Genomic DNA, 20,773 nt, shown 5'->3' with positions numbered 1-20,773 from the left:
GAAGTTCTTTGTTCTCATAACTCTCAATATTTGAAGGCTCCGCCCCACATCATATCAAACATGTTAACATACATCCTCGGCATATATAACTTTTGCCATAAAACATTTGAATTTTTATAATTGCTTTTGAAAATGTTTGACTACCAGCAACTCCTTTGATTATAATTAGCTGTGATTCCTGAATAATTTCAGACATATTTCGAATTACTAGAAAAACAAGGAAATCTACAACTTTTTTCAAATAAAATGAAGTGTTTATGAATTCAAATCTGAACAATTAGGAAGGTTGATATATGTCATCCATAGTATCTCTTGAGTGAAAAGGCCCTGTCCCACCAACCTGGGAACTCTCAGTACTTCCTCCCCAGGGTCCCCCTCCCAGCTCAGACCAGAGCTCTGTGTGTGAAAGGGACAGTGAATGACCCACTGGCCACAAAGAAAGTCTCAATGACCTGGAATCCAGAATAAAAATTCTACCAAGATGTCTGAAACACAACGCACTTAATTGAAGATTGTACAGAACAGAGAATTCCTTTCTTGAAGCCAAGACGGGAAATCAAAGTAGCAGCAGGAAGTGGTGACCGGCGAGGCCCTGCCTACAGGGAGGGGAATGGGCCGACTGGAACTGTCCCATAAGGCAGTGGGACATTGGCTGGGGTGGGGGCACCTTCAGGGCACAAGCAGTGACATGGCCCAGCTCCTGGGCACTGCCTTGTGTGGGTGGATGTTTTTTCAGATTTTGTTTGTTTGTTTAGAGATAGGGTCTCGCTCAGTTGCCCAGGCTGAAGTGCAGTGGTGCCATGCTAGCTCAATGCAGCCTCCAACTACTGGGCTCAAGTAATCCTCCCGCCTCGGCCTCCCAAAGTGCTGGGATTACAGGAATGAGCTGCCGAGTCCGCGGTGGAGGGTTTACTGCCTACTCATCCTTCCCGGCAACTTTCGGGGTGCTGCGATGCCAGCCGTCTGGGAAGGTGGGGCTCCGGCGCACAGGTCAGAAGCAATGGAGGAAAGGGGCCCCGCGGGGGTGCGCGGGAGCTCAGAGCGGGGCGTCCCGGAGAGCGAAGGGGCCTGGGGTCCGAGGACGCCCCTGGCGCTAGGTTCAGAATTTGGGGCGGGACCGCCGGCTCTGGGAGGAGCTTTGTGAGACTCTGGCGTCACTGCGGCTGCCGCCGCCGCCACCCCGGCTGACCCCGCAGGAGTCCCGGAGCCACAGAAGCCCCGGAGCACCGCGGAGCTCCCGCCCAAGCCCCAGCGGCTGCGGCCCCCGCTACGTCCGCGGGCCCCAGCTCCTGCTGCTCCACCCAGGGTGCAGCCGCTCGTCAGTGATGCTGTGGACCATCTCTGCAAAGAGGGTCGGGTTCAGGGAGCCTGGCAGTGTCCGCCCCGCACGCCAGCCACTCCCACAGTCCCGGGCCGCAGGTCTTCCCCGGGGTGACGCCCCGCCAAGATCCGGCAAGGCGTGGGGAGGACAGGCTTCAAGGAGGGGAGGGGAGGTTGGCTCCTCCAAAACCACCGCCAACAGCTCTTCCAGCCTGCAGGCCGGATGGCCTCGCACCAGCGATGGCACATGGCTTCAGAAACTGCATTCCGAGGCCTCCAGCCCCTTCCCAGAGAAAGAATCCAATACTCACCGAGGCTCAGGGAACTCTGGCACCTCCCAGACACCCTGTGGGGAAGACCAGACAGTTCGCTCAATTCCTCCGTCTCCCTAAATGGCCTTCCTTGGGTCAACAGCAAGGAGAGCCTTGGTCACCCCACCCCTCATACCCTCCTGATTGATGTAGAGAGTGAGAAATAAGCTAGACGGATGCTCAGAAAATCATAAAACACATTCTTCTTTCTATTGGGTAAGGTTAAAGTGTTACTCTTTCCACTGACATCTCCCAAAGAGATAGAGACCAGAGGATACAGAACATTTCTGGACCCACCCATCCTCTCCACCTCCTCAGGATACTCTTCATTTAGCAAATGCTATTTGAACCCACATGGGACAGAGCCCTATACCCATGTGCCAGTGTACGGGAACCCACTCTTCAAAAACTTGCAATTAAGGCAGTAATAAAGAAATGGCCTAGAAATAACATTTATGTCTATGACCCTTCATCTTTGCAGACATACACTGTATAGCTAAAACATAGGACGTTACCCCAGGTAAGGCTCTAATGTGTTCATATGGCATAGGAAGCACAGCTTTCTTGGTGTGACAGCATCTCCCAGCCCTGAACAAGAGGCTGTGCCTGCCAACGGCCACCGCCACCTCCCACAGCACGCACAGCTCCCACACCTGGCAGCATGCTCAGGCAGGAAAGCCCCAGGCCTCTGGCCTCCTGGGAACCAGACGGACTCTCACCTGCACTCCTCGCCCTCCGGGAGGGTCCGGTAGGTGGCGATCTCCACGTCCAGGGCCAGCTTGACATTCATCAGCGCCTGGTACACACAAAGCAGCAGGGCCAGGTCCTCTTTGGCCTGCTGCAGTCCAGACTTCTTGTCCTGAAGCTTGGCATTGGTGTCCTTGAGGGCCACCTCCCAGCGCTGCTCTGCATCAGCGATGGTCGTCTGCAGCTTGGCGTTCTTAGTATGGGGAGCCAGGAGTCCAATTTAGATTCGAGTGTCATTCACTGACGGCCCGTCCTGTGTGCTTGGTGCTTGCACGTGTGTTACCTGATGTTGGGCATGTGAGGAAACCCCAGGCACAGGGGTTAAAGGCTATGCAGCTGGTCAGCAGAGAAGCCTGGGCTTGGATCTAGGTCCTAGCACACCAGGGAGTGGGATTAGAAACACCTGGCTTCAAGGGGCTATACCAACTCAGGAGGAGCCAGACCCTTCCTGTGCCTCTCTCCTTTTTTATGGGAAATAACTAAGCATCTTCTGAAAACTTCCCTCCTCCAGGAAGTCTTCATGAATTATCAGAGAAACCTTCCCTCTGCCTTAGCCCATGTAGATGTGGGCTTCCTTGGCTACTCCCCCAATTCAGTCTTCAACAGTCAACTTCTTTCTTCAACCACCTAATTATGTCTTTACTCAGTTTCTATCCCATATCAACCTTCAAGCTCCAGGGAAGCAGAAACTAAATCCACGTAACAATCTTAGTTCAGCGCTAGCCCAGCACGTCACCCAGGAAATCTTAGTGTACGTGACTGTGGGGCATGATTTCGCTTTGCGTAGGTGCTAGGCCTGAGTGTCGTGATGGAAGCATCAGCCAACAGCCCTGCTCATGTTCTTTTCCTCCTCATCCCCACCTCCTTCTTGATGCTCTCGATCTCCACCCACAGCCTCTGGATCATCCTGTTGAGCTCCATGATCTCACTCTTGGTGTTCCTCAGGTCATCCCCGTGCCTGCTGGCCGTGGTCTGCTGCTCCCCCAGCTGTGTCCAGAAAAGTCACATTCTCAGAAAAGGGGTCTTATAGATCACCTGCTTCAACACCTTCATACCACAAATGTAAAAACCAGAGCACAGGCGTATACAGACCCAGTGCTCTCTCCCTGCATCAGAGGCTTCGTCTTCCAGAACAGTAGCTACTGTCTGTTGAGCAGTCGCTGTGCACCAGACCCTCTGTTTTATCTCATTCGTCCTCACAACAACTTGATGAGAAAGGCATTATTATCCCCATCTTATACAAAAGGAAAACTGAGACTCAGATTGCCTGAGTTCCATAACCAAAGTCATCCAGCTATGGAGTGACAGTGTGGGCACTTGAATACAAACATCCCGGATGCTGGAGCCAGCTTCTTTCTTAATCAGCAGAAAATCCAGGGGAAGAGTCAAACGTAGATGGACCAACTCTGTCTCATTCAGATTTGGGGAATGGGGGGAAAATGTACAGAATTCCCTGGGCCCGTGGAGTTAGACTTTGCCCATCTCGCTCCCTTGGCTGTTCCAGATACTGGCTTCAACACCTCAGTGTGATCAGAAGCGCACATAGATGCAGAGCCTTTGTGGAGGAGAAATGGAAGAGTTTCTAACACGAAATAACAATAAAGGGGATGCAGCAAGAAAGATTTAGGTTAAGAATTTTTCAGCCTTGGGACGACTGACATTTTGGGCGTGATAGTTCTTTTTGCAGAGGCTGGCATCCTGTGCATTATGTTTACAGCATCCCTGGCCTCTACCCACTAGATGCCAGTTAGTACCCCCACCCCACTTTTAGGTATGACAATCAAAAATGCCTGCAGATATTTCCAAATGTCCCATGGGGGAAGATCATACCTTCCCCACCCTCTGTTGAGAAGCACTGGGTTAGAGCAAAGTCAGAGCTTTCTGACTGGGAAGAAAGCTCTCTGTTAATAAGACCAGACCAGTGGGAAGATGAGGTAACTGCCATGTGGAGATGTGGGAAGAATGGCTTGGAGGCAGGGTCTGCCCTCCTGTGTGGACTGTCTAGGCAGATTGATGGGGGAGCAAGATTCTCCAAAGCTACATGATGCTGTCACCCATCTTGGTCTGGTACAGGGCCTCGGCCTCGGCCTTGTTCCTCTGGGCAATCTCCTCATACCTGGGCGCAGACCTTGGCAATGATGCTGTTCAGGTCCAGACAGCAGTTGTTGTCCATGGAAAGAACCACAGACGTGTCGCTGGTGTCTGACTGCTTCTGGGACAGCTCCCACAGGGCCAAGCAAACATGCCCCCCCCACCTGCTGAGCAGACCCACACCAGGCTGCCCAACAGAGCACGGGAAGCCACCAGCTCAGGAGAGGGGTGCTCAGGACTGAGGGACCACCACTAGAGGTTTTTCTGGAAGGCAATAGCCACTTCTACAACAGAAGAAAGAAGGTGAGGAGGCAGAGGTTTGAATGGTCCAGGTAGGGAATAGAACTACCCACAAAGGTGGGCCAGTGTCTCTCTGGTCAGGACAGACAGACCCACAGTCCTGCTGGACTTCTAAATGCCCTCTCCTCTAGGAGGCAGGGCAGGTGAGTCCCGAGGAATGCCAATGAGGAGAGACTTCCAGCATCATAGAGGGCTTTCAGGAAGTTCATCTCGCCTGTCACCCTCTCCGCCTTGGCCTCCAGCTCCACTTTGGTCATGTGGGCAGCATCGACGTCCTGGGAGATAATTCAATCACTGTCTCCACAACCTGTGACTCTGTCCAGTCCTGCATACTATGGAAAGGGGCAGGAAGAAGGGGCCACGGGGCCCTGTCCCTGGGAGCTCCCACTCAGGGGAAAGGAGACCCCATCCAGGCACAGGCAGCTGCACCCTAACATTGCTAAACCAAGTACTCTGCAGGCTGGGCTGGTGAACGCACACCAAGGAAGGGCACAAAGAGACTATAAGGTGAGAGGAAGAATGAAGTCTGGGGCTGGGGCCCTTACACTGAGACCAGGGGAGAAGAATATCTGAGGAAAGGGGTCTGAGGGAGAATTTAAATTTGCCACACTTAAAGTCTCTCTCTTTAAATAGCTCCTGGGAATGCACTCCTAATAGAAAAAAGAAAGAAATGATTTCTTCCTTTTGTCCATTTTGTGATCACAACTTAAGGCCTAATCAGGTTCATAAACCCTGCATGCCCATCAGGAAAGGACTTGGCAAAAGGCTGCTGGGACCTTCACACCCTTCAGCAGGGGTGGGCAGGGAGCTGCTGGGGCCTGAACCCTGTCTGGCCTCCTCCCTCTTCCAGGCCCTCACTTTCAGGGCCTACAAGAAGTCCTCAGATCAACAGCACTAAGCTTCTGCCTCCCCTCCACTCTCAAACCACTCAGGTTAGCAGGGCTTTGGGGTGGGAAGCTGGGAAGAGGCCCCTCACCTTCTTCAGGACCACAAAGTCATTCTCTGCAGCTGTGCACTTGTTGACCTCATCTTCATACCTGTGAGAAAAAGGTCACCTGTGGTCTGCCTTCTCTCAGTCATCCCCATGGCCCCAGAGCACATCCCATGAATCACATGGACTCAGGGCTTCTTGTCCTATCAGTTTAGTCCAAGGCCTGCATCTTTCCAATGTATGGCCTTCTGGGTTCAGGTAAGACCCAGTTCATTCTACAGACATTTACTAGCACTTAATATGTGCCAGGCACCACTAAATAATGATGATGACGATAATTGGACAGTGAAGTAGATACCCCTTCCTTGTGGGATACTATTCTGATTGATCATAGAAGGCTTTCTGGAGAAATTTTGATTTTTTTCAACTATTTATGGGACCAGAGGGAGATGGCTGAGCTGCCAAGAGCTTTCAGGGGAATTTTCTGGTGCCAACTCTGTGTACAGCAAGTACAGTAGCACCATGGGCTCTCCATAGGTACTTAGTGAGTATTCTGCAGCAGATGCAGTCTTCAGGAAGATGTTTACAATCCTGGGTACACTGCACTCAGGTGGGAATTAAAGAAAACCACAGAGAAATGTCTCTCAAGCAGACCTTTTCCCAAGAAGGATCCTAGATGCACCTGAGCCCTGCATTTAAACTTAACCACTGGCTAAAGATGTCTCAAACTTTTATTTGCTATGAGACATTTCTGCACAAAATTCAATGCTAACCATATAAGCAGGGGAGTAACTATCAATCAACTGGTCATTCAACAAACGTTTGCAGAGCACCAAGCCTGTGTCAGGCCTTATGCTAGACACTCAGGATTCCAAGATCTCAGAAGCCCCCTTTGAGGATGATAAGGGCTACTGCTGAGACCTTGGGCAGCCAAACCCGCTTGCTGTGGAGCAGCTGCATTTTCAGCATCGCTTTCTGTTTTTCTGTAAACAAATTTTTTTGAGACAGGCTCTCACTCTGTTGCCCAGGCTGGAGTGCAGTGGCATGATCTTGGCTCACTGCAACTTCTGCCCCTTGGGCTCAGGCGATTCTCCATCCTCAGCCCCCCAAGTAGCTAAGACTATAGGTGTATACCCCCATGCCTGGCTAATTTTTGTATTTTTTGTAGAGACAGGGTCTCACTATATTGCCCAGGCTGGTCTCAAACTCCTGGACTCAAGCAGTTCACCTGCCTCAGACTCCCAGAGCGCTAGGATTACAGGCGTGAACCAACGCACCCAGCCACTGTAAATAAATTTATCCAGACACCCAGATGTCTGCCGGGAACCAGTTAGGTACCTCTAGAAGGTCACTTAATTTTCAAGAGCTTCACCTCTAAAAAGGTGTGATGTTCCAATGTTAAGACTAACTTCTTCATCTTTGCCCAGGACACATATGGAAATGGGACTCCGCAAAGAATAACTACAAGCCCTTTCTGTGAGGCCTGCTATTACCCCAGGGTCACAAAGAGATCTCCACACGTCGTACCCCAAGATTACTGATGACACTCTCAGCAGCTAACCAAGCCCAGACACCACACAGTCACCACTGTCATTGCCATGGTTTCCCTTGCATGGAAAATCCAGAACGCAGACACCCCCAGAGACCATTCATTCAGCCAGGCCCTTGCACGTATACATGCAAACAAGCCTCACATGCCTTCAACATTTGCAGTTCCTCACACTAAAATCTTCCTGTGAGAAGCACCAAGGAGGAGGTGCCCCTTCACCCTCATCTGACGTCACAAAGCTGATGGCAGGTTGACTCATCCCTCAAATACAAATTCAGCTTGGGCAGAGTCGGCCTCTCTTTCAAAGATGAGCAGCTTGCAAGTCCTCCGAGATGGAAGGGGAGTTCTGTGTTTGGGTTTCAGAAGGCGATGGTTAGGAGACATCAATGATGGCAGCCAGCAGTCCCCGAAGCAGCAGCCTCAGCAGCCCCTCTGAGGAGCCACGGGATGGGGCACACAGAGGGATGGCACCTCCATCCAGGGAGGGGCTGCAGCATTTTCCTCACCTGTTGCTGCTGTAAGCAGGCCCACTACTGCTGAGATGCCACAGATGGCTTGACATATTGGGTGAACCCACAACTCCTTCCTCAGACTCATAAGGAGAAGAGGGAGAAAAAAGACCAACACAATTGAGCCAGATTTCCTCACTGTCTAGCTGGCTTGAGATGGGCTCACCTGTCGATGAAGGAGGCAAACGTTGTTGAGGGTCTTGATCTGCTCCCGCTTCTGGGCCTTTACCTACCCAAACTTAAGGTCAGTCTCCACCTGGAGGGGCTGCAGAAGGCTCTGGTTGACAGTCACTTCCTGGATTCCACCCAGGAAGCCACCTAGATCACTGAGGTCACTGAGACCACCAAAGCCACCAGGACCACCAAAGCTTCCAGAGCCACCAAAGCCACTAGGGCCACCAAAGCCACCAGCTCCTCTGCAGAAACCCCTGGCTCCTCCTCTGAAGCCTCCAATTCCTCCACCAAAGCCCCCAGCTCTTCCACCAAAGCTTCCACCCATCCCTCTTCCACCGCCTCCAAAACCGCTGCCTCCAAAACATCCCCTACCAGGCCCCCAGAACCCACAAGCCCCACTGAACCCACCAGCCCCCCTGAACCCACCAGCCCAGGTGCCACCTCCAGCCACACTGATAGGGATCGTCTTCTTCCCCCCAAGGCGATGGAGACTCTGGCTGCAGAAACCTCCCCCCATCATGGCACAGGCAGCAGACCCACCCACCACCAGCCCTTCCTGAGCTGGAGGAAAAGGAGGACATGATGGAGCTGATCCAGCTGTGGCCTGACACCACTGCTGAGTGGCTGCTGAAGGCCTGGCAGTAGGACCCACCAGAAGACCTGCAGGGCTGCTGGCTGTAGCTTATCTGGCGACTCATGGCAGACAGCAAGGTCTTCCAAAGGAAGGGTGGGCTCAGAAGGCTGGAGGAAACTCAGAAGCCTTCTGAAGTTCTGGGATGGGGATGGCCCTTATGTAGAGCCTGGGAGCTTGGCTGGCTGATGGTGCCAGCCACCTAACTGAGGTATTAGCAGCTTTGGTTTGCCTGGCAGCAAGAGGTCGAGTTCAAAACATGCAACACACCTTGATAATCCCTCCAAATTTCCAACTTACTTTGTTTTCCCGGGGTTACTTCTCTGAAATAACCTTAAATTGAGAGAGGGACCATCCTGTAGGGCTGGACACAACCCCTAATCCCCAAGAGATCTATGACCCCATGCTGAGAGTGACAGGTCAGCAATTCTCTGCCCCTCGGCCACTCAGCCAGACCAACCAGTCTCAGGAGGTTCCCAGGATGGGTGCAGAGCCCCAGTGGGGGCAGGACCCCAGGCAAGGACTCCAAGGAAGAAGGGAGAGGAAGGGGGAGGGCTGTGAAGGTGATGTCATGGCTGACAAGGAGAAGGAAGGTGCAACAGAAGTTCAAGAATGCACAGCAGCTGCCTCTAGGACCTCACCCTTCAGGGAGGAGATACACATATGAATGCACAAAGAGCAAGTTCTCAGCCACAGGGGCAACTAGAACTGGGATCTAAGGGGCCTTGGAGGGAGAGCTGCAGGGGAGGAGAGAGGAGTCAGTCTGACAAGGACAGGAATGAGCATAGCTGGAGAAGTCAAGGTCACCACCAAGTGCCCTAAGAGAGGGTGAGCAGAGAGAGGGGCTGAGGCCAGCCTGGCCAGGGTAGAGGGGATGGACCACTTGGGCCAGGCCAGAAAAACCATCAGCTTTTCCTCTTCCAAACTTGTACAACAAAAATGAATCCAGGATTCCCAAGGCCCTCTTCCCTCAGCTCACATGAGACACCACCCCCACCATCTAGGAAGCTCAGATCCTCACCAGTAAAATTTAAGAATAACAAGGGCTTCTTCTTAAGGCTGTTAGGGGCATAATATTTGGAAGAAGTTCTGTGTGACATGAAATGTTACTCACTTTTGTAACATTTACCTCTACTTACCTTTGGCAGCAAAGACTACCTTTGATGACACCAATCCTGACAGCACAAACCAAGGCTGGAAAATGAGCCTCTGCAAAGGCCAGCCCCTTTTAAAATGACCTTTGCCTTTTCCTCTTCTAATCTGACCTCCAATTCCCTCTGATCCGTGCTCATCCAAGAACCCTTCTCTTATTGATCTCACCTTCTCCCCTTTGCTCAGACCTGACTTCCTAGCCACTCAGCACCTCCTTCTTCCCTTGCCAGCTCACTGGAGGGAGGATCAGTTCAAACCAGTGACCCGCCAAACCTCAGGGAAGCTCCTGTTCCTCTCCATCAAGTCACAAAAGACCCTCAAGTAAAGTGGAAGAGAATGAACTCAGTGGAGAGAGAGAGAGAAGCAAAACACACCATAAATTCACACCAACACACACACACACACAAAAACAAACATCACAGAACCACAGGCATGCCCACAAGGATGCACACGCTCATCACAATTCCCTGCCCAGGGTGCTCTTCCCCTTGCAGCCTTTCGTGCCACAGGTAGGCATCGTCCTCCTCACTACCTTCAAAACCTTGGTGCCTACCCCATCCCTCAGGGCCCTGATTCTTGCTCAAAGCTCCTTGATGACCTAAGAAACCAAGATACGGCAGCTGGATCCAAATATTGGCACAGACTGAGAGGAGACCCAGGTCCCAACTCAACTCAGCTACTGAGTCTTCCCCTTGCCAAGCCTCAGTTTCCTCCTCTGCACAATGAGGGCTTCAGACTTGAGTAGGGGATTCACGTTGGACCCACTGAAGCCCCAGGGTTCAAAGGAGGTATGAGTTGGAGAAAGGGTTGCAGTGGGCAGTGTTCTGGTCTCATCACCACTGCTATCATGACACCTCCACGCTGATCTCTTAAATAAAAGACTCTGCTGTTTAAAAACAATTTGGAAACTCCTGGGCCCATTGCCCTCTGGGTCACTTCCGGTGCTGATGGTGGGGCTCAGCAACATAACATAAAACCGCTATCTTTGCTCACATATGGGGCTGATCCTGACTCCAAAATCCAAGTCATGTTTTGGTTTCCAAGTGTGGCCTATGCTTTTGTCAAGAGAGGCCCCAGGAGCAAATGAGGAAAGGTGTCCCACCATCCTCCTGTCCCCTACTTGCCATTTGTAAATCCTTGCTATTGAAGGGGAATTCTGCAGAACAATTCACTGGTTTCCACCGCTTGATCACTGCCAATGACCTGGCCCAGTCTGAATACACAAAGAAGTCAGTTTGCATTTTAACATCAAGAACAAATCCCAAAGAGATTAGGGTGGAAGTTGGGGCTCTAATGAGGACCCATCCCAAATCCCTTCATTAGCAGTGGCAAATCCCACCAATCCCCCATACCTGCAAACTAGAAAAGTCCAGCTATTTTTCTCTGTTGCCTCTTCAAAAAAATTAGAGTGCACTGCTAGCCAGGGAGTCGCCAACCCTAGAATTAGCCCAGATGGGCCTTTCCTGGGGATGAGGGCACAGAGGCCCCAGGAGAGATACTGAGCCCTGCACTCCCTCCTCTCCGTGGCCATGGCTATGCCTCCCAGGCTGGCATCTGACCGAGGCCCCTCTGCTGTGGGGCAGAAGTGCCCTCACCAGTGGAGTCCAAGGGCAGGGGAACAATCGCACCTGCCATTGTTCCTGCAATGAGGCAGTCCCAGCTTCTCGGGGAAATGGGGCCCTCAAATGCAGCACCCAGGGCTGAGGCCAGAGCTTGACAGTACATGGCATGGCAGCTGGCAGATGATGCTGGGCCAGGGAGGGCAAGGGGGAGAGCAGAGTTGGGACAGAGCTGTGTGTGCGGGAGGCTTCAAGGGGAGCACATGGATGGAGCCCTGGGGCAGATTGGGCATGAGCCAGGAGGAGTCAGCTCTGGTTCCCTGGGCAGACTGTCCCACTCTGTGCCCTGCAGTCAAAGGGGAATCTGTTCCATAAGAAATTGTTGTTTTTGTTTTGTTTTGTTTTGTTTTGTTAAATGGAGTCTCACTCTATCACCCAGGCTAGAGTGCAGTGGTGTGATCTCTGCTCATTATAACCTCTGCCTCCTGGGTTCAAGTGATTCTCTTGCCGCGGCCTCCCAAGTAGCTGGGACTACAGGCAGCCGCCACCATGCCCGGCTAATTTTTGTAATTTTGTAGAGATGGGATCTCGCCATGTTGGCCAGGCTGGTCTCAAACTCCTGACCTCAGGTGATCCACCAGCCTTGGCCTCCCAAAATGCTGGGATTAGAGGTGTGAGCCACTGGGCCTGGCCAGAAACTGTTCTTCAATACCAGGTAAGCTCTGAGTTGAGTCTCACTGAAGAGGGCCAGCCTCGTGGCATCTGCAACTTAGGAGAAAAGGTCTTGGGCCAGGCAGCTGCAGCTAGAAACTTGGCCCAGCCCAGAAGGAGAGGGCCCAGGGAGTGAGGAAGCCTCTTCAATGTGCCCAGACCTACCCACCCCAGGAGGCCAGCAGAGCAGTGCCGTGGAAAGCACCCTGGACAGAGGCAAGAGCCCCAAGTTCCAGTCTCCAGGCTCCTCTGGGCCTCCTTTTAGCCCATTGTAAAGTAGAGCTGATAAACCTCTGCTCTGCCTGTTGAGGCTCTACTCCTGAGCCCATCGAGGGCCAGGTGAGTGAAGTACAACAAGGGCCTTATAAACTAGAAAGCAGGAGCACTGTGGGAACTGAAGGATCACAACGGCAGCAGGGAGTCAGGCCATAGAATGCTAGCCAGGTAGCAGGCTGTAAATTGACACTTATAGACTTTTTCAACCTTCATGGCAACCCTCTAGCTCTGTTTTTACAGATGAGGGAAACTAAGGCTTGGGAGTTAAACAACTTTTCCAGGGGCCCACAGCCAATAAGTGGCAGAGCCAGGCCTCCAGTTCAGTTTCTGTCCCAGCCTGGAGCACACGATACAGATTGAGGCATATACGACTCAGAGCTCTGGAAAGGCTCCTTGTGCAAGCACTGGCAGGATGTTCTATGTCTGTCCCTTCCTTCTGTGTCTGTAAGTTCTCAGCTTACAGAACAAGCCCTGACTCTGAGCAACTGACTTGTATTTGATCATGTTTGCAAAGTGGTGTGGAACTGATAGAAAAGGCACAAACAGGACTCCATGCTTCTCTAAGCATAGTCCTTAGAAGGGCACTTTGCGTGGTTTTCCCAGCAAAGGGGATGGTTTGTGCTGCGCCAGCTTGCTCCTTCCTCAGCAGGGTCAAGGGTGTGATTTTGCAAGCTGATGGGCCAGAAGAGGGCCACAGTCTAGACCTAAAACCCTTTCCCTTCTGCCCTAAACCAACTCATTTAGGAACCAGCCAAAGTCCCAGTCCCAACATGATGCCTTATATGACTGGTCTGGCCCCCTGAGCTCTCCTGGCCTCAATCTCCTGGGACACTCATTGTCCCTACGGTGTCTATAAGTCAAACAAGAATATCTTACTTCTCCTCAACCAGTGTAGAAGCCATGGGAGGGCAGGCCCCATACCTGGCACATACACCTACCCAGCTGCCAGCCAACCTTATGCAATTCAGAAAGTTCTTGGTTCCTAAAGAAGCCAAGCTATAGCCTCATAAGCGTACATGACACTTAATAGTATCTGGCATTCGTGGTGTCTTGAACTTGTTAAAGTCCTTTCATTTATCTGCCCTGACAGACCAATGGGCAAACATGCCACACACAGACACACACCCTCTGTGACTCACAGAAAAAATACTTTCATACAACCTGTAGCCCCAAATGAAAATGACAAAAGCATTAAGCATGAAGTAGGTTTAAAACTGATGCAGTCAGAAAGTAGAAGCCGTCTCAACCTAACCACTGGCTCTGGTTTCTGCCAAGAAGCATGAAAATTGGAGCAGGAATCTAGAGTCAGGCATAATGGGTGCTCCTACTCCTACGCTCTGTTCAGAGAATCCAAGAAGGAGCATCCAGAAGGGTTTCCCCTAGAACTTCATTCCCTCCAAGAGATGCAACATTGACCAGTATCAATTTAGTCATCTCTCCAAACACTTATTCAATCACTCAGCAATGATTCGTGAAGCACTTGCTTGTGTCAGGCAGCAGGCTTCCCAATAGAACACAATGACACACAAAATACATGTCGTGGTCCGGAGGAGCCTACAGTTTTGTTGAAGGAAGTACCAGGCATGTAAATAACACCTTAGAGCATATTGGAGTCAGGTTTATTGACAGTAGATCGAAGTACTAAGGTGTGAGAGGAAGAAAGGCTATTGAAGGCATCACAGAGGAGGTAGTTTTGAGTAGGGTACTGAGGGAGGAGTTGGAGTGGGCCCAGTGGGTGGACAATTCAAAAAAGACACCACTGGTAGAGAGGGGGAAATCTAATGTGGTGGGGGAAGTATTGGTAAGGGATCCCACATGTTCAGGATAGGCATCATAATGGAGGAGGAGAGATGATGGGGAAGGAGCTGAAGGTATAGGTTGAAACTGATTGCATTGATCTCTCTGTGCTATGCTGCAGATTTGGGACTTTGCTCTGTGGGCAGCTACACATCAGGACCACTGGGCAGCTTTTAAAAATCCAGATCCTCAAGCCCTACTTCCGGTCTCCTGAATCAGAATCAGGGAGCATGGCCCGGGCACCTAGATTTTTTTAAAGCTCCAGTTTGCTTTAATTCTGATGGACTAATTCCCAGAATGTAAGCAACTTTACTAAAGGAGAAAATGTCCCCATTTTTATAAAAGGCTAGGGGAAGGGTAAGAGAGAGTCACTTGTCTTCACACAGGACATAGAGTTGGATCTAGTCCAAGGGCTGAGCCAAGCACTCAGCTCTAGATACAGGTACAAATGCTGCCGATTGGGAAGTGCCACTTGCCAATTGGCAGGGACTCCAAGGGGCAGGGAGCTTAGGAGCACATCATTAAGAACATGAAAAGGCGGGGGGGAGAGGGGAGGGATAGCATTAGGAGATATACCTAATGTTAAATAACTAGTTAATGGGTGCAGCACACCAACACGGCACATGTATACATATGTAACTAACCTTCACGTTGTGCACATGTACCCTAAAACTGAAAGTATAATAAAAAAATAAATAAAAATAAAAAATTAAAAAAGAAATTCTACATATATACATAAAAAAAAGAACATGAAAAGGCAAACCGCAGAGTGGGACAAAATTTATATTTGCAACACATATGCCTGAAGGGTCTCAGAAAGATTACAATGAGCCAGGGAAGCCGGACACAAAGGAATACATTCTACATGATTGCATTCCTATGAAGCCCTAAACACAGCAAAACTAACCTATAGTGACATAAAGCAAGCCTCAGCCTGGTGCTGGGGATTGGCAGGGGATTAACTGCAAAGGGGCATGAAGAGCATTTTGGAAGATATTCTAAATTTTGGTTATAGTTGTGGTCACGCAGGGATTTACATTTGTCAAAACTCATGGAACTCTACTCTGAAAATGAGTGCATTATTACTGTATACAAATTATGCCTCAATGAAGTTTTTTAAAAGGGGACAGGAAGAAGAGACAGGAAGGACAGGATACTCATGTTCAAGACAGCATGAGCTCTGAGCTGTTCTTTGGAATAGCTGTTCCTGAGAATAGGATTTGTATGTCCTGCATTTGTGTGTCCCAATATACACTAGACTGTAAGTCCCTTAAGGGGGCATCCACGTTATAGTCATCTCTGTGGCCACCGCCCCCATGGCACATGGGCCAGATTGGTGCTAGATGAAATTTGAATAGATGTATGAGTGAAACTAGAGTAGGCAAACTCACCCAGGAACAATACGCAACATGAAAAGAACAGAGCAAAAAAGAAAGAACCCAGGGAAACACCTATTTTTAATATTTTTCATTTTATTTTTAACTATAGAATATTTCAATCATACTGAAAACAATAGAGCAAACACCTGTGTGTTCACCACCAAGATTACGTAGATTTATATGTCTTTTCACGTTTTAAATGAAATGTTATAAAACCCCCAGTGTGAAAGGCCAAAGAGTAGAGATTTTAGAAGAAATCAGAGAATGTCTCCATGGACTTGAGAATATAGAGCAGGGTTCTTTTTTTTTTTTTTTTTTTTTGGGGGGGGGATGGAGTCTCGCTCTGTCGCCCAGGCTGGAGTGCAATGGCGCAATCTCGGCTCACTGCAAGCTCCGCCTCCCGGGTTCATGCCATTCTCCTGCCTCAGCCTCTCTGAGTAGCTGGGACTACAGGCGCCCACCACCACGCCCAGCCAAATTTTTGTATTTTTAGTAGAGACGGGATTTCACCGTGGTCTCGATCTCCTGACCTCGTGATCTGCCCGCCTCGGCCTCCCAAAGTGCTGGGATTACAAGCGTGAGCCACCGCGCCCAGCCTAGAGCAGGATTCTTAAACGGACACAAAAACACCACACGAAAGAAAAATATGATGAATTAGAAGAAGTAAATTTTGAATAAGTAATTCTGCTTGTCAAGTAGCTTAATTAAGAGAGTGCAAAGATCACCCCCAGAGTGGGAGAAGATATTCATAATTTACATATCTGACACAGGACTCATATCCAGAACATATAAAGAACAGCTATAAATTAGTAAGAAAAAGACAGACAACACCACCAATAGAAAAATATTCAAAAGACAGGACCAAAGAGGTATCCAAATGGCCAATACACATGTGAAAATGAGCTCTACGTCATTAACCACAATGGGACATGCAAATTAAAACCATAAAGATACGCAACAGTCCCCATCCAGAAAAGCTAAAATACAAAAGAAAGAAAATAGCTAGTGTCGGTAAGAACTGCCTGCCTTCCTGGAGCTACTTTGGGAACTGTCTGGAGTATCTACTAAAGCTGAACATATGCATACCCTATGAACGGCAACGCCACTGATAGGTACACACAAAGACACGGAGCGCATACGTGATTCCCCAAGGGCCGTGTACGAGAATGCTCAGAGCAGCTTTGTTCCTAATAGCCTAAAGCTGGAATCTACTCCAATGTCCATCAGTGGTAGAGCAGATAAATAAACCAGGGTTTCGTCATGCAGTGAAATACTGACAAGAATGAATGACCTGCAACTTCTCGCAACAATATGGATAAATCTCACTAACTTTATGTGAGCAAAGAGGCCAGCCACAAGCTGTAGGATTCCTATATGAAGAACAAAAACATGCGAAACTCACCTAAGCCGTTAGAAGTCAGAATAAGGGTTTCCGGGGAACGTGTCTGGGGAGTGGCTGGAAGGGAACTCAGGGCAGGGGCTTCTGGGGTGAGGGGAACACCTGATCCTTGATCTGGGTGTTGGTTATGTGGGTGGGCTCAGTTTGAGAAAATTCATCAAGCTGAACACGTGAGCTCTGTGCTCTTTTGTGTCTATATATTTTAGTTCAATAAAAGATTTTTAAAACATTGCAGAACTCCATCATTCAATTTTTGGACAGAGGAAGAGAGGCAACAGAAAGACCTGGGAAGACAGGGCAAGAAAGGAGAGAGAAAACGGGAGAAAGGGGTTGGGCAACAGCATCAGAGGCCTCAAAGTACTAAGAAAGTGACCAAAACCAGGCCACTACATGGACACCGAGGAAGTCCCTGGAGACTTTAGTTGGGCCGTCGGTGGAGGGGGTGAGCAGGATCCCAGTGGCAGAGGGCAGGGCAAGTGGGGCGCACTGGTCCAACTTGAGCCTTCTGGCTCCTCCCTGGGAGATGTGAGAAGAATCACAGAAGCACTGGGAGCCCTGGTGTCCCCTGCCCTGAGTCAAACAGACCAACAGCTCCCAGAGGACCCGCCCCAAGGGCCAGCAGACACAGACCCTGGGGGCAGCAGAGTGTCCAGGAGGGAAGACCAAGTCACAGCCTATAGATCCCCAAGTCCCTTCTCCTCTGCACATCTGAGCCAGACTTGAGATGCAAGGTGACGGGGGGTAGGGGGACATGGGAGCATGCTATGGGCCAAGAGGGTGTGGAGACCCAGAGGCCCTGGACCCCCTCTTCCGATGGGGGTGCAAGGACTGGCTCAGCTGGAGGGATTATGGGTTTGAGGGTCCAGTAGTGAGTTAGAAGGGAGTGAAGGCCAGGACCCCACTGGGCCAGTGCAGGTTTGTGGCACAAAGCCTGCAGCAGCAAATCGATGCTCAGGTGGCTGCAGGGTGTGCAGGAATGAGACAGGCTGCAGAGCGGGGAGCCAAGGAGGCCTGGGAATGCTCAGTCCATTAGCCAGGGGAGGAGTGTTGGAGCAGGTCACCAAAATGAAGGGGCCAGATGAGACATCAGAAACCAGCGCAGAGAGCACGGCTCCAGGAGTGGTAGGCGGGCTGGCCCCTCCTCCACCCTGCCAGGTGCCACAGGACCTTTCTCCCTCACCCCTCTTCGTCTATGCCTCATGATGCCCTCTGCTCCCAACAGGTTGCTCTCTGAGGACACAGCTTCCTCTCTTCCCCTCTCCTTTCCTTCCCCTGCCCCCCTACCCCGCCCTGCAAAGTGACAATCAATAAAACCCATTGACTGTCAAAGACAATGCAGTGAAACACACAGCAATTTGTTAGAGAGGAATGAATGGAGACCTTGCAGAGGGAGAAATTGAGGGCAAATTGCAAAGCAAGCTGAGGGCAGAACTGGGAGCAGAGAGGCTGTGACCAGTGAGGTACCTTCTGGTAGAGGCTCCGCACACACAGGAGGAGAAAGAAGCTCTGCCCCGAGCCTGAGGTGTCTGGGGCCTAAGAAATGAGGAACCTAGTGATGCAGAGAGCTAAGCAGTATGAACATCTTTTATCTTATAAAGTGTTTTTTACATATATTACTTCATGTGTTCTTCAACACATCCCAGAAAGGAAGATATTCTTTTTATTACCACATTAATGAATAATAATACCTAATGTTTTAAATCATTCTCCTCCTCTGGAAATGTCCAGTTTCTAATATGGCTCAGCATGAACCTAGCCTCAAGCACTTTGGGAGGCCGAGGCGGGTGAATCACAAGGTCAGGAGATCGAGATCACGGTGAAACCCCGTCTCTACTAAAAATACAAAAAAATTAGCCGGGCGTGGTGGCGGGCGCCTGTAGTCCCAGCTACTCGAAGAGGCTGAGGCAGGAGAATGGCGTGAACCTAGGAGGCGGAGCTTGCAGTGAGCCGAGATCATGCCACTGCACTCCAGCCTGGGTGACAAAGCGAGACTCCGTCTCAAAAAAAAAAAAAAGAGAAGACTAGCTTCTTAGACTTTTTTATTTTTATATCCCTGTCATCACAATAATAAGGGAGTTAACTTAAAATAACAATCCATGTTAAAATAGGAAGAAAATATAATACTCTAATCACCAATGACGAATACTTTCCAGTAGCAGGAGGCAGAAAGGAAAACATGCCAATATTCACAGGTTTTATTATTCATAAAGGCTTAGAGGCAAATTTTTTTGGTCTTGGTTTTATGGGGAATATAACAAAATAGACAAAGTCTGAGACTATTTTAAAGTCGGGCTCTGGACCAAATATTTACCTGATCTTAGACAGGAAATTTGTATGCCCAAAGCAAATCGTCAGAGCTGAAGCAGGGGATGGGGAGAGTTGAGTTTGGAGGAAGTGACTACAGTGTCAGCCTCCTGAAATAGAAAAGGCCACTGGACATCTGGGCCAGATTTCAGCACCAAGGACAGAGCACCGCTTCCTGGACAGCATCTAAACACTCAAAGGCCTCTCACTAAAGTAATGCTGTGCCGTTGAAGACCAGAAACACCACACACACACACACACACACACACACACACACACACACACACACACTGTCTTGGAGAAACAAAACTACACCTATGTTATTAATATAGCATGGGAGTGACAAGCATGGACGCTGGGGCTCAACTGCCTATGTTCACACACTGGCTCTACCACTTGCTAACTGTAACCTGTGACACAATGTGACCTTTACGTCTCTATACCTCCTTTTCCACATCTGTAAAATACAGATAATCATACCCACCTCATAGTGATGGCAGCGGCTGCAGCAGGGAGGCACAGCTGGGGCCGCACACTCCATGGAGCCGGTGGGAGCCCCACCTCTTCTGAGTTGGGGCGGGACCTCCCCAGGTGACGCTGCAGCCATCCAAATTGCGGCTGCAGGAGCCCCACTCTCCTCGTCAGGGCTACAACCCCCCAAACTGTGGCTGTGGATCGGAGCCTCCCTGTGCTCTTTAGAGGGCCAGGAGTAGGCAGGATCTGCCTTCCTGGGTGCAGCGGCAGCTGCCTGATCTACAGCAGCAGACCTGGGTCTCCCACTCTGCAGAGCAGGCAGGAGCCAGGCACAAGCACGATCCCTGCCCCTTCCAAGTTGGTGGGGCAGAAGCTCCCCAGGTACAGCTGCCACTGCCCTCCCAGGAGCAGGACCTGGGCATCTCTGCAGCCTGCACCCTCAGAGGCCCAGGAAGGGCCCCCCTCCAGTCCCTGCTGCTTCAGGGGGTGTCTGCTTCTGCTGCCTGGCCTCTCTCCTCTCCTGGTGCTTGCTCTGATCTCCAAGCAGGGTTGGGTCTGAGCCCCAGGGCCATGAATGGCAGTGGGAGGCAGGCAGATTACTGGGTGGAAAAGCAGTCCCCAGTAAGGTCTCACCTTCAGGTCAGGGAGGGCCTGAAGGCTGGGGAACGATCAGCCAATCTCGCCAACTGGAGTGGGGACTTGTGGTACCTCCTTGGGGCAGCCCATGGACGAATCAGCACACAATTCCTCCCCTCTGAGGTCCATAAAAGCCCAGGGCACAGCCAGAGCATGGGAAAGGACACAGGGGATGGAGAGATGAGGTAGGACCAGCTGCAGAGAGGAGCTACCCTCTCTACTGATAGCTGGACATGCCAGGACGACGAGCCGCAGAGAGGAGCAGTGCTCTCTGCTGAGAGCTTCAGAGACTTGTGGAGATGATGTCCCGATAGAAAGGAACTACCCTTTCCAGGGCCTCCTCTCTGCTGAGAGCTGCACACTCTACATGGTACAACTTGCCCACAGAGGGGAGCTACCCACCGTGGGTCACCTCTGAGCTGTTGTAACACTCAACGAAGCTCCTCTTCATCTTGTTCACCTTCCACTTGTCTGCATACCTAACTCTTCCTGGACACAGGACAAGAACTTGGGCAAAGGTGCC

General features: G+C 50.6%; 1 protein-coding gene across 1 annotated transcript; it reads right to left on the bottom strand.

Annotated features, from left to right (window-relative positions):
- Positions 1-909: 909 nt before the first annotated feature.
- LOC129466841 (keratin, type II cytoskeletal 2 oral-like) lies at positions 910-20,340 on the bottom strand. The gene is given in 16 exon segments (XM_055250829.2): positions 910-1,341; positions 1,390-1,532; positions 1,632-1,666; positions 2,351-2,571; positions 3,240-3,367; positions 4,439-4,493; positions 4,495-4,603; positions 4,950-5,044; positions 5,746-5,806; positions 7,925-7,945; positions 7,947-8,493; positions 16,840-16,893; positions 17,235-17,352; positions 18,301-18,369; positions 19,625-19,921; positions 20,323-20,340. Coding segments are annotated over 16 exon segments (2,403 nt in total).
- Positions 20,341-20,773: the final 433 nt, after the last annotated feature.

This window comes from Symphalangus syndactylus, chromosome 17 (genome assembly GCF_028878055.3).
Source record: "Symphalangus syndactylus isolate Jambi chromosome 17, NHGRI_mSymSyn1-v2.1_pri, whole genome shotgun sequence".
In the NCBI taxonomy this organism is placed as follows: domain Eukaryota; kingdom Metazoa; phylum Chordata; class Mammalia; order Primates; family Hylobatidae; genus Symphalangus; species Symphalangus syndactylus.
Note: the sequence above shows the minus strand (reverse complement) of the source record. Positions and strands in the feature narration are given on the sequence as shown.